We start from the raw sequence: 12190 nt of genomic DNA on the forward strand, positions 1-12190 counted from the left end.
TTTATACTAATTGTTTAGTATAAAACGGCAAATACTTACCTATGAGAGAAGGCTCTGGATCCTATCGCGCCTTCCCTGTCCTCTCTTGTTCCCCTTGTTCCAGTGCCGTCACCCCCTTTTAACCCTTTGCAGACAGCTCTGGCCGCTTTAAGACCAGAGCAGTCCGTGCCCTTTTAAGCCATGTGATTGCTGAGATTGGCTAACAGCAATCATGGGGTCAGGATCCAATGAAATAAGACACGGAAGCTCAGCTGTCAGCGTCACAGCGACGCGAACAGCAGCGGGAACTATGAGAGTATGTGGCGTGCGGGGCAGGGATGAAATCTACGCCCTGGCAGGGACAACAGCTCCAAAACAGCACTTGATTTCAATCATCAAGGTTTGTAAGTGGTTATATTTGCAGGTTTGGGAGAATTCTGAAGCATTCCTGTACTGATAGCTTCCAAAGACGGGGGCTCTGTACTGCATATGTGTACATGATCACGCATGCGCAGTAGGGAGCCGCTCAACTTCACTCCGGGACACGAGTGCTTCCAAAGTCTCAAATTGGCTCATGGATATGTATTAGACCAGTTGGCCGAATATTCACAATGGGGGTGACAACACTGGAACCAGGATAGCAAGAGAGGAGAGGGAAGGCTCTATGGGATTAAGAGCCTTCCCTGTCCATAGGTAATCAATAGCATCTGCCTTGTTTTTTGCTACTGACTTCACATTTATTTTAACCACTTCAACCCGTGAGTTGTCGTCACCTTATGGACGAGAGGAAGTTTCACATTTCAGTGCGCCTCCCATTTATTTCCCAATAACTATCACTACTAATCACAATGAAATGATCTATACCTTGTTTTTTCCACCACCAATTAGAATTTCTTTGGGCGGTACATTAAGCTAGGAATTATTCTATTCTAAATGCATTTTAAAGGGAATAATAAGAAAAAAAAATGAAAAAATTCATAATTTCTTAGTTTTCGTCCATTATAGTTTTAGAATAAAACATAAAACTGTGGATGAAAGCCACACATTTTATTTGCGCATTTGTCACGGTTATTGCAACTTTTAAATTATATCCCTAGTACAATGTATGGCGCCAATATTTTATTTGGAAATAAAGGTGTATTTTTTCAGTTTTACATCCATCACGAATCACAAGCCCATAATTTAATAATAATGATAATATACCCTTTTGACATACATATTAAAAAAAAACGTTATTCCTTATTGTATGTAGGTGTAATTTTATTATTTGGCCACAAGATGTCCTTGAGCATTACTTCCTTTATGCGTACAATAAGTACTCTAAATAGGAAGTAATGCATTACAGGGTTACTTTAGAAGTGACGCAGGCAACTCGTTGATGCCTGCAGTTACGGGGGCCTGAGGGGAGGTGAATGAGTGGGAACAAAGTTCCCATTCATTACTCTAACGATTGGCAGCAGGAACGGCGGAAATGAGCTAGCGGGAGGCAGCGCAGTAGTACGATTGGAGAACGATCAGTGTTTTTGAACAAAAACAGTGATCATTCCTGCCGGAGAAGAATGGATTGGCTCAGGGGACTTCTGTCTCCTGCCACCAATCCCCCCTGATGCCAGGAGCATCACAATTGCGGGCTTTACATATTAGCACAGATCCTTAGCACATTTGCACAGTTCAGACAGAGCTGACAGCCCTAATTTACACTTGCTGCTTACTTGCAGATAAGGGAGAATTAGACAGGTTGTTCTCTGTAAACACATACAGGGTGGATTTCTCTGTGTTTTTCTTGTCTCCTGTGCAAAAGTTTAGTTCTGCTTTAAAGATGCAGACTAAGCTTATGCCCTTCCCAGCACATATATACAAGGGCTGAAAACCGAATGCAACACACATATACTGTATATTGCTACATGTTAGCAGGGAAGCTGCATGTAGGCTTCTTTTAGGTCAATCCCCCAAACCTCTCTCAAGAGTTACCCCATATTTTTTAGGGGAACAATTATGCTAAGTGACTTGGGAGCTACTTGCACTATGTGGAACTGTTAAGGTGGCCACACACACGATACAATAAAATGATCCGATTTTACGACAATTCGATAAATATGATTGTATCCCCTGAAAAAACTCGAAAGCTTTTTTTTTTCAGTCAACTGAAAAATCAGATTCCTGTTTTTTTTTTCTATTTTTATCGATCTGGAACGCTATAAATTTTTGTAAAGATTGTATGGTTGTCAATTTATTAATATACACACCCTAGCAATTTTCTCAGAGTTTGCAATCATTTTTATCATAATTGGGGAAAAATGTAACATATGTGTGTGGTACATTGGTCATATTTTTGAAATGTTACTATCAGTCAGAAAAATGTATTGCAATTCTTAAATTGAACAGATATATAAAAATTGTATGGTGTGTGGCCACCTTTACATGTAGTTTTCAGCAGTGTGCTGGGGAGGGCATAAGCTTAGTATGTGCCTTTATATGAGCTCGAAGGCCGTTTATGCAGCCATATATAGGACAGGTGCTGCTTGGTTTAAGGCCCCAGGCACATTATCGCATCACGTCACGGTACACTCCAACGTCGCAGTGGCCATTAGTCTCTGTGAGATTGGCCCCAGTACCCGTGGAGAGACGCAATGTGGCAGAAGTGCTTCAGACAATGCAGAGGCGATACAAACTCTGTAGTGCGTTGGCGAGCGGTACTGCTCGGCACATGACTGCATTGGAGTCAGAATGACAGCGTTGCGGAGTGCAGGCTCAGATCATCGGAAAACCAGTGACCCACTTCCTGTCCAGCAGGGAGCAGCTCACTGAGTGGGGAGCGGAGCTATGCAAATTACCCTGTTGGCACAGTTTGCCGCAGGGTTTCTAAAATACGGAACGGTGCATTGCAATTGTCACACTGCGCAATGTGTGCAAGTAGCCTCAAGTACTTGCTCTCCCAATGTGAGAAAATAATTGGATTAGCAGTATGGTAATTATAGCTGAGTGTAGTGCTCTGCGGAGTGTAAAATCATGGCTCATATCATCAGCATGCTATTTCTTCACAGCAGTGCTTCTTGTTGCTCTTCTCCTGTTTATATTGATCACGTGTTAATCTTATCTCCCCTGCAGAGTTAATACAAGATATGGATGAAGTGAATGATGAGCTGAAGAACAACAAAACCAAACAGCGACCTAAAAGGAATTTTGTAACACCAAAGGCTCAGCAAGTGCATGTCCCATTAACTTTCCACTCTGAGCCAGAGGAAGTCAAAGCCTGGCTGGAGGCTAAAGGCTTCAGTAAATCGTAAGAGACACGGCAATCACAGTGCTCTTGGCTCTGTCACACCTTTATTTGTCTTCAATACAAGATTATGGTGGTAGAATAGTAACACTTGACCAGTGGTTCTTGAGAATGGTGGGGGTAGCATGAATTGGCTCAATATTATTTCTTTTCGTTGCATCATTGAGAGCATTGCCTCCTCGATTGCGCCACCATGGTGGGATCTTGCGCAGTTTGTAAAATTTGCAACTGCGCATGCTACAAATGCTCCCGGCTACAGGAGCGCGATTGAAGAGACTTGTGGTCGCACATGCTTAGTGACCAGCACTGACTGTCAGAGTCTGAAGGGTACAGTGGGGGGAAGGGATAAGCACATGCTTAGTGGCCAGCACTGACTGTCAGAGTCTGAAGGGTACAGTGGGGGGAAGGGATAAGCACATGCTTAGTGACCAGCACTGACTGTCAGAGTCTGAAGGGTACAGTGGGGGGAAGGGATAAGCACATGCTTAGTGACTAGCACTGACTGCCCGAGTCTGAAGGGTACAGTGGGGGGGAAGGGATAAGCACGTGCTTAGTGACTAGCACTGACTGCCCGAGTCTGAAGGGTACAGTGGGGGGAAGGGATAAGCACATGCTTAGTGGCCAGCACTGACTGTCAGAGTCTGAAGGGTACAGTGGGGGGAAGGGATAAGCACATGCTTAGTGGCCAGCACTGACTGTCAGAGTCTGAAGGGTACAGTGGGGGGGAAGGGATAAGCACATGCTTAGTGACTAGCACTGACTGCCCGAGTCTGAAGGGTACAGTGGGGGGGAAGGGATAAGCACGTGCTTAGTGACTAGCACTGACTGCCCGAGTCTGAAGGGTATAGTGGGGGGAAGGGATAAGCACATGCTTAGTGACCAGCACTGACTGTCAGAGTCTGAAGGGTACAGTGGGGGGGAAGGGATAAGCACATGCTTAGTGACCAGCACTGACTGTCAGAGTCTGAAGGGTACAGTGGGGGGGAAGGGATAAGCACGTGCTTAGTGACTAGCACTGACTGCCCGAGTCTGAAGGGTATAGTGGGGGGAAGGGATAAGCACGTGCTTAGTGACCAGTACTGACTGCCCGAGTCTGAAGGGTACAGTGGGGGGAAGGGATAAGCACATGCTTAGTGACCAGCACTGACTGCCCGAGTCTGAAGGGTACAGTGGGGGGAAGGGATAAGCACATGCTTAGTGACCAGCACTGACTGTCCGAGTCTGAAGGGTACAGTGGGGGGGAAGGGATAAGCACATGCTTAGTGACTAGCACTGACTGCCCGAGTCTGAAGGGTACAGTGGTGGTACAGTGGGGGGAAGGGATAAGCACATGCTTAGTAACCAGCACTGACTGCCCGAGTCTGAAGGGTACAGTGGTGGTACAGTGGGGGGAAGGGATCAGCACATGCTTAGTGACTAGCACTGACTGCCCGAGTCTGAAGGGTACAGTGGTGGTACAGTGGGGGGAAGGGATAAGCACATGCTTAGTGGCCAGCACTGACTGCCCGAGTCTGAAGGGTACAGTGGGGGGAAGGGATCAGCGCAAAATGATGATGAGGGACCAGGAGGCTACAGGGGGTTAGAAGAAGTCCTAGGTAAGTTAAACTGGGGAAACTTAACATACCCTTTAACTCCAATCAGTAGCTGGTCACATGGTCCTTTGCTCATTGAGTAACACTGGGTTCAGAATATGTAAAAAACTCCATCTATGCAATATACGGTATTCCATCTGCTGCCAACTGTAATATTTTGATTTGCATGTGCACCCTTGTAATTAGTACAGTATTTATACTTAGCACTGGTGGGACAGCCCCATGGGCAGCAGGTTAGGGGAATGGGTTTCACCTTTTAAACGATTTCACAAACAGGTATTGAGCACTGTGAAAAGGCCAGGATGGCAGGGTAAGTAAGGACACTCTGCACAGGGATTAGGAGTGCAGCAAGATAGGAGCTCTCAGCAGCATAACTATACCCATTCAGCAACCCCCCCCCCCCCCCAGCAAACCTAACAATCATAGGGCCCCCTGCAGCCAGAGCAGGATTATCCATCAGGCACCTAGGCAGGTGCTTGGGCCTAGTGGGTGCCAAGGGGCCCACCTGCCACCTTCTTAGACCTCCCGCCACTTCTGCTTACCAAAAGGACCACAAGGGGGTCCCAAATCTACTATCTTGCCTAGGGCCCCGTTATGTCTTAATCCATCTCTGGGACCCCTCTTTCACCCCAGGGCAAAGTGATGAGACATGGGCAGCCACAGATCCACCCCCCCCCCCTTCCTCCCAGTCACAAGGGGCTGTTGATGCGCTTCTGGCAGCTCATTTAGTTCACTGTTTAATACAGCATGGTGACTGCTAAGGTCTATTCGGCAGGTCACCTAACTAAACTAAGATTTAAAAATAAATATATAGATTTGTTTAGACACAGGAAGAGGAGGATAAAGTTACCCCTCACTGAGACAATTTTATTATGAGCTAGAATTCATGAAATTGGTTATTTAAAACTCATCCTAGTATAAGGAATCCTCACACTGCATTGTATAAATCAGAGGCTTTGTTGTTTGGCTTTGTTCAGTCATTTCTATTTATATTATTTCCTTTTTAGTGACATTATATCTGTTTGAAAATAGTAGGGTAGGGGGAACAGTCAGCAGAATGACTCTTATGCCTTATACAGGGGTGCAGCTATGCATGGCCAACCTCAACACTCAGACAGAGCCTAGATCAGTGGCAACCATTGCCCTAAAATGGGAGGACACCTTTGGCTACCTATAGTGGGGGTGGTTTACTGGGGGCACCTTGGATACCTATACTGAGGACACTTTTACTACTTAAACTGGGGGGGGGTGCACCTTTGGCTACCTACCTATACTAGATGGTTACTTTTTGGGGGGCTAGCATTTATTACGGGAGAAGGGGCCTAGACTGAGGGGCAGGGGGCACGAATGGTGTGCCACAAACACCTTAGCAACACCCCGGCCTCATATACTGACATTTACAGTTTCTGTACATAAACTCATGCCATACTTTATATGTGAATTTAATGATTTATTTTCTGGTCTTCTAGGACTGCAGGGCAACTGGGCAAATTAAATGGGGAGCAGCTTTTTTGTTTAAACAGAGATGAGTTGAAGGAATATTGTGGTGAAGAGGTTGCAAGAGTATACAGTCAGCTGACTGTGCAGGAGGCACAATTAAAGGTAAGAGTCACCATCCATAGGTTTATCAGACGTAAAGCACCATGTAAGATACTGGCTCTACATAGATCAATAATAATAATAAAAATTATACTACTACTACGGTTAGGAGGCCTTAACCGTTTGTGGGCACAAATCACAGCGTTAGGTGGTTTGAGCCCACAGGACCACCCACATCGCACACAGCGCGGCTGGCCGGTATTAGAGCGCTGTGCGACGATAACATCGCACCCACTGCCCTGTAAACGGCGCACCCGGTGCAATGAAAACGGCGCATCAGGTGCCTCCGATGCAGGGCACTGATGCGCCGTTTCGGGGGCACCGATGTACCATTTTCGTCGCACCAGCTGCGACATTTACAGGGCAGCGGGTGCGACCTTATCGCTCAGCTGCGCTGATCGTGCACTGAGCGGGGCTGTGTGCGATGTAGCTTTGTGCAGCTGTATGTCCGCGCAAAGCTACTTTGGGGGCACTAAGTGGCTGTTCACTCCGGCGCTAAGTGTTAGTGAATCAAGCCCTGCCCCTTAGTGTGTTTAAGGCACTATCAATTTGAAGTTCATTCAAACTTTCAGACAAGATCTACTTTGAGTAAAAATTCCTGCAGTGGGGCACTTTAAAATGAAACTCCACTTTTCCTATAAGTGAAGTATATATACTTACCTGAAGCTTCCTCTAGTCCAGGAGTCTCAAACTCGCGGCCCGCGGGCCATTTGCGGCCCTCGATACAATATTTTGTGGCCCGCGCTGGCAAAAGATTCCTTATAGTTCACTTCAGTGCTCTCAAGTAATCCGCCGCATCCCCGCCGCTAAACGAGGGCTGCAGAGCCCCCAAATCACCAGGGGGGCAATCCGCCGGCATTTCCTGGAAGGGGCAGAGCTTTCAGCTTCAGCTCTGCCCCTCCTGACGTCAATCGCGGCGCATCGCCGCCTCTGCCCGCCCCTCTCACTCTTCCTTCACAGAGAGGGGCTGGGAGAGGCGGCAATGCGCCGCGATTGACATCAGGAGGGGCAGAGCTGAAGCTGAAAGCTGTGCCCCTTTCAAGAAATGCCGGCGGATTGCCCCCCGGGCGATTTGGGGGCTCTGCAGCCCTTGTTTTGCGGCGAGGACACAGCGGATTACTTGTAATGGGAGCACTGAAGCGAACTATAAGGTAAAATAGGCAAAATAGTTCGCTTCAGTGTGAATTTGATTTTGAAATAAAAATCAGTGCATGGGACTGGGGGGGCGGGAGCTGCTGATTGACTTTTTTGTGAAATCCCTTATGCGGCCCAGCCTCATCCTGACTTTGCCTCCTGCGGCTCCCAGGTAAATTGAGTTTGAGACCCCTGCTCTAGTCCCATGTGGTGAATGGGCTCCCTCACCGTCCTCTCCAGGCACTCTGTTCTCTTCTTATCCCCGACGGCAATCTGGCTGGTCGCGCTCTTGTGTATGTGCGGCTCGTCCCTGACACACTCCCATAGCTTAGAGCAGGGGTAAGGAACCTATGGCTCGGAAGCCAGTTGAAGCTCTTTTCTTGGCTACATCTGGCTCACAGACAAATCAGTAGGGGTTGATTCACTAAGCTACACTGCTCAAGCAGCGCAGCTTAGTGTAGCAGCGCAAGTAACATTTTCAAAGTAGGTACACTACTGCTGTAGCGTGCACTACGAACTTACTCAAGCTCCCCTAAAACTTACGGCCGCTCCAATTGTCCCACCCTGGACCCTGAGAGGTCCAGTGACTTTGTAGGATGAGAGCCCCGCACTTTGATTGGCCCAATAGGCTGCCTGTCACTTGACAGGCAGCCTATTGGGCCAAAGTGCTAGTATCTCGTCCTACAAAGTAAATCAATCCCCAATCAGTTAGCTAATTGTACAAGCTGTTAGTTGGTTGTTTCTTGGGGAAATTGCTGATGTTGCTGAAAACTAAGCTGAAGCTGAAGACGTGTCTGACTCTTCCACTGCCCAGAGGATCAACTGTATACACATCACCATGGCAACAGAGACGTGAGCCCTCTGCTGCGCGTGCGCACTGTCCCAGTTTGAAACATATGGTATGGCTCTCACAGAAATACATTTTAAAATATGTAGCCCCAGGTAAGTATAAATACACCAGTATTAAACATCTCAGGTTAAGGGGGTTTTATATGTCGGTACTGAAGTGCTTAAAGGGAAGGTTCAGGGAGGGTGGGTGAAAAATCAAAATCAATTTCCACTTACCTGGGGCTTCCTCCAGCCCGTGGCAGGCAGTAGGTGCCCTCGCCGCCGCTCCGCAGGCTCCCGGTGGTCTCCGGTGGCGCGCCCGACCTGGCCAGGCCGGCTGCCAGGTCGGGCTCTTCTGCGCTCCAGGGCCCGGAACTTCTGCGTCCCACGCCGCCGCGCTGACGTCATCGGACGTCCTCCGGGCTCTACTGCGCAGGCGCAGAACTACTGGGCCTTGGAGCGCAGAAGAGCCCGACCTGGCAGCCGGCCTGGCCAGGTCGGGCGCGCCACCGGAGACCACCCGGAAGCCTGCGGAGCGGCGGCGAGGGCACCTCCTGCCTGCCACGGGCTGGAGGAAGCCCCAGGTAAGTGGAAATTGATTTTGATTTTTTACCCACCCTCCCTGAACCTTCCCTTTAAAGTGAATGGGAACCGCATTTAAAAAAATGAGACAGACACTTACTCAAGGAGAGGGAAGGCTCTGGGTCCTAGTATAGAGCCTTCCGGCTCCTCTCCTGGTCCCCTCGTTCCAGTGCTGGCTCGCCCGGTAGCAGTATTTGACTAATTTAGTCAAATACAGCTTTACACAACCGAAGGAGGCTTCAGAAGTCTTCAGGGAGCCAGAGTGCTCCTGAAGAAGGGCGGCCCTGTACTGCACCTGCGCAAGCACGCTCTCTTGCACGCTCACGCCTGTGCAGTACGGAGCCGCACGTCTTTGGGAGGACACAGCATCCGAAGACTTCCAAATACCCTTTTGGTGGGGGATTGAAACGGGGGGGGGGGGGAGCCAGCACAGGATAGAGGGCACCAAGAGAGGAGATGGAAGGCTCTATACGACCCAGAGCCTTCCCTCTCCTTAGGTAAGTATTTGCTTCATTTTTTTTAAATGCAGTTCCCATTCACTTTAATGAGACAACAGTCTCCACCAGGGGAGCTCTATGCATTGTGAGGATTTTAAAAATTATTCCTACAGGTCCTTACCTTATTCTTACTGACATGTGCTGGCAGAAAATGCTGCAGTGTTTTCCTAAGGATAGATTCACAGTGATCATTTGCATAACACATACGTTATGAGTATGAGCTGCGATGGAGACTGGACATAAACTTTAATGCAAAGCCTGCATGCAGTGAGTTAGAATAATGCGATTGGTTACAACACAGTACTGTGAAAAGGCCCACAGAATTGTATGTGCAATGCAACTGAGCACTGTTAACTAGCCTGATGTGGAATAGGTGCATCAGTTTGTATTATATCAGACAAAAGCATTTCCTTATCCTGAGATACGATGAGACTATTAGGCTGTTCTGAACATGAGAACATCTTTACTCAAAACTATTTACTTTTGTCATGCTTGCAAAGAAGGAAAATCTGAACTCTATAGTGATTTTAGAAAATCATGGCAGGCAACAATAGATCAAAATGTAAAGATTTTATTCAATAACATCGATTAAGGGCCAGAGCTTTTTTTACTTTCTCACTTCCAGATCACTGTGATTGGCTCACAGGCTTCAGGCGCTCAGGAGCCAAGGAAAACAGCTCCTGACCGATGCACGGAACTCCGCTGTTATTAGACAGTGGAGATCTGTGCCGGCAGAGACTATTGCGTCCCATACTTGGGAGTCGCCGGCATTAAAACTACACCACATCAGGCTTAGGCAACCACAACTATGGCGTAGTTTTAACTATTGGCGGTCCCAAAGCAGTTAAACAAAAGCTTGTATAGAAATGACAAATGCTTTTTCACCTTTCTTTGTCATTATTCCTTTATATAAATATTATTTTACAGGAAAGTCAAGGTGAATCAGAACTCCAGGAAATCATGAAACGGCAGCAAGAAAAAATACATTCAAAACAAGTGGAACCTGAGAGTGTCGAGGCTGAAATCTAGCAGGACGATCTCCCCCATCACTTTCTCCACTCTATGCAGCAATCCACATAGCCTTGCAGGATCTCACGCTGTGTACATGCCTCTGGGTGCAAAAGGAGGAGCTTAGTTATACATGTGCAAATGGTTACAGCAAGGGGCTAGAAATATGGACCTCAGCTGTGGGTTCACATGTACGCCCCCTAGGGTGGTGTTAGGTGCATCACAGCTATTCCTTTAACCATCTGTAAGCATCCACCAGGCAGCACAGTTCATCTGCATGTACATATAGATATATATATAGTATTCACATATTTATATTTGTATAACCTATGGATTCTCTCAAGTTATGTTCTCTGTACGCTTTGTTTTCCTTTATTTGCTGCCTGTGAGATATGCTGTCCTTATGGCGTTCAAAGGGTGAAATGGGGAGAGAGCTATAAGTATTGCATGAAAGTATTACTTTTATATGTATATTCCTTTATTTTATAAATTGATTTTGTGCAGAGGCATCTGGAGCCAGGCAGAGTCTTGCTAGGAGTCTGTGCAAGGCAAGCGCAAACATCTTTGTTAGTAGTTCATGGTTTGGCAGTGAAGGGGGTAACCCTGCATATTTAATTCAGCAGATGATCCTGGGAGTGAATGTGTGATCCCCATTTCCTCCTGCTTCGCCTGTATTATGCTGCGCACACAATCACATACAACACAGAGGAATTCTCCACCACCATTAGGAAAAACTCATTACAGTTACATGGGAGTACAGTGGGGGTCTTTCAGTGGTGTCTGCTCCGCCCCATCTAGTGTAAATGGAATCTGTTCTGTGGCTCTAAATGGTATATATTTAAAGGGACGGCAAGCAGGGCAAAATGTTTGCACAATAAGAAAAAATGTAGACATTTGTGTTAAGCTGGCAGCAGATTTGGTGGAAGCATGTTATCGCTCCCTGAGTATGGGAAACTTAGTTGCATCCAAGTAACCTCAGTGGCTTGGTGTCACCCATTAATAAGATTTATGTTGGTGTCACCCATTAATAAGATTTATGTTGGTGTCACCCATTAATAAGATCCATGTTGGTGTCACCCATTAATAAGATCTGTGATGGTGTTACCCATTAATAAGATTCATGTTGGTGTCACCCATTAAAAAGATCCATGTTGGTGTCACCCATTAATAAAATCCATGTTGGTGTCACCCATTAATAAAATCCATGTTGGTGTCGCCCATTCATAAGTTCCATGTTGGTGTCACCCACTAATAAAATCCATGTTGGTGTCACCCATTAATAAGATCCATGTTGGTGTCACCTATTAATAAAATCCATGTTGGTGTCACCTATTAATAAAATCCATGTTGGTGTCACCCATTAATAAAATCCATGTTGGTGTTGCCCATTCATAAGATCCATGTTGGTGTCCCCCATTAATAAGATCCATGTTGGTGTCGCCCATTCATAAGATCCATGTTGGTGTCACCCATTAATAGGATCCATGTTGGTGTCGCCCATTCATAAGATCCATGTTGGTGTCACCCATTAATAAGATTCATGTTGGTGTCGCCCATTTTTAGGATCCATGTTGGTGTCACCTAGAGTTGAGCTGAAATTTTTGTAATTTCGCATTACTAAAATTACGCATGCGAAATTTGCGATTACGATGCGAAATTACAGTAGCGTAATTGCCATTAAAATCGTAATT

At 46.7% G+C, this 12190-nt stretch overlaps 1 protein-coding gene across 2 annotated transcripts in view; it reads left to right on the forward strand.

Annotated features, from left to right (window-relative positions):
- The window catches only part of LOC137537785 (epidermal growth factor receptor kinase substrate 8-like protein 2), a 176296-nt gene extending 164549 nt beyond the window's left edge, over positions 1 to 11747 (forward strand). For both annotated transcript variants that reach the window (XM_068259748.1, XM_068259749.1), the window contains exons 18-20: positions 3088 to 3262; positions 6321 to 6453; positions 10419 to 11747. In XM_068259748.1, coding sequence (XP_068115849.1) covers positions 3088 to 3262; positions 6321 to 6453; positions 10419 to 10520 — 410 coding nt within the window. In that variant the 3' untranslated portion in view covers positions 10521 to 11747. The remainder of the gene's footprint in view (positions 1 to 3087; positions 3263 to 6320; positions 6454 to 10418) is intronic.
- The last annotated feature ends 443 nt before the right edge of the window (positions 11748 to 12190 follow it).

Source organism: Hyperolius riggenbachi, chromosome 11 (assembly GCF_040937935.1).
Source record: "Hyperolius riggenbachi isolate aHypRig1 chromosome 11, aHypRig1.pri, whole genome shotgun sequence".
Classification (NCBI taxonomy): domain Eukaryota; kingdom Metazoa; phylum Chordata; class Amphibia; order Anura; family Hyperoliidae; genus Hyperolius; species Hyperolius riggenbachi.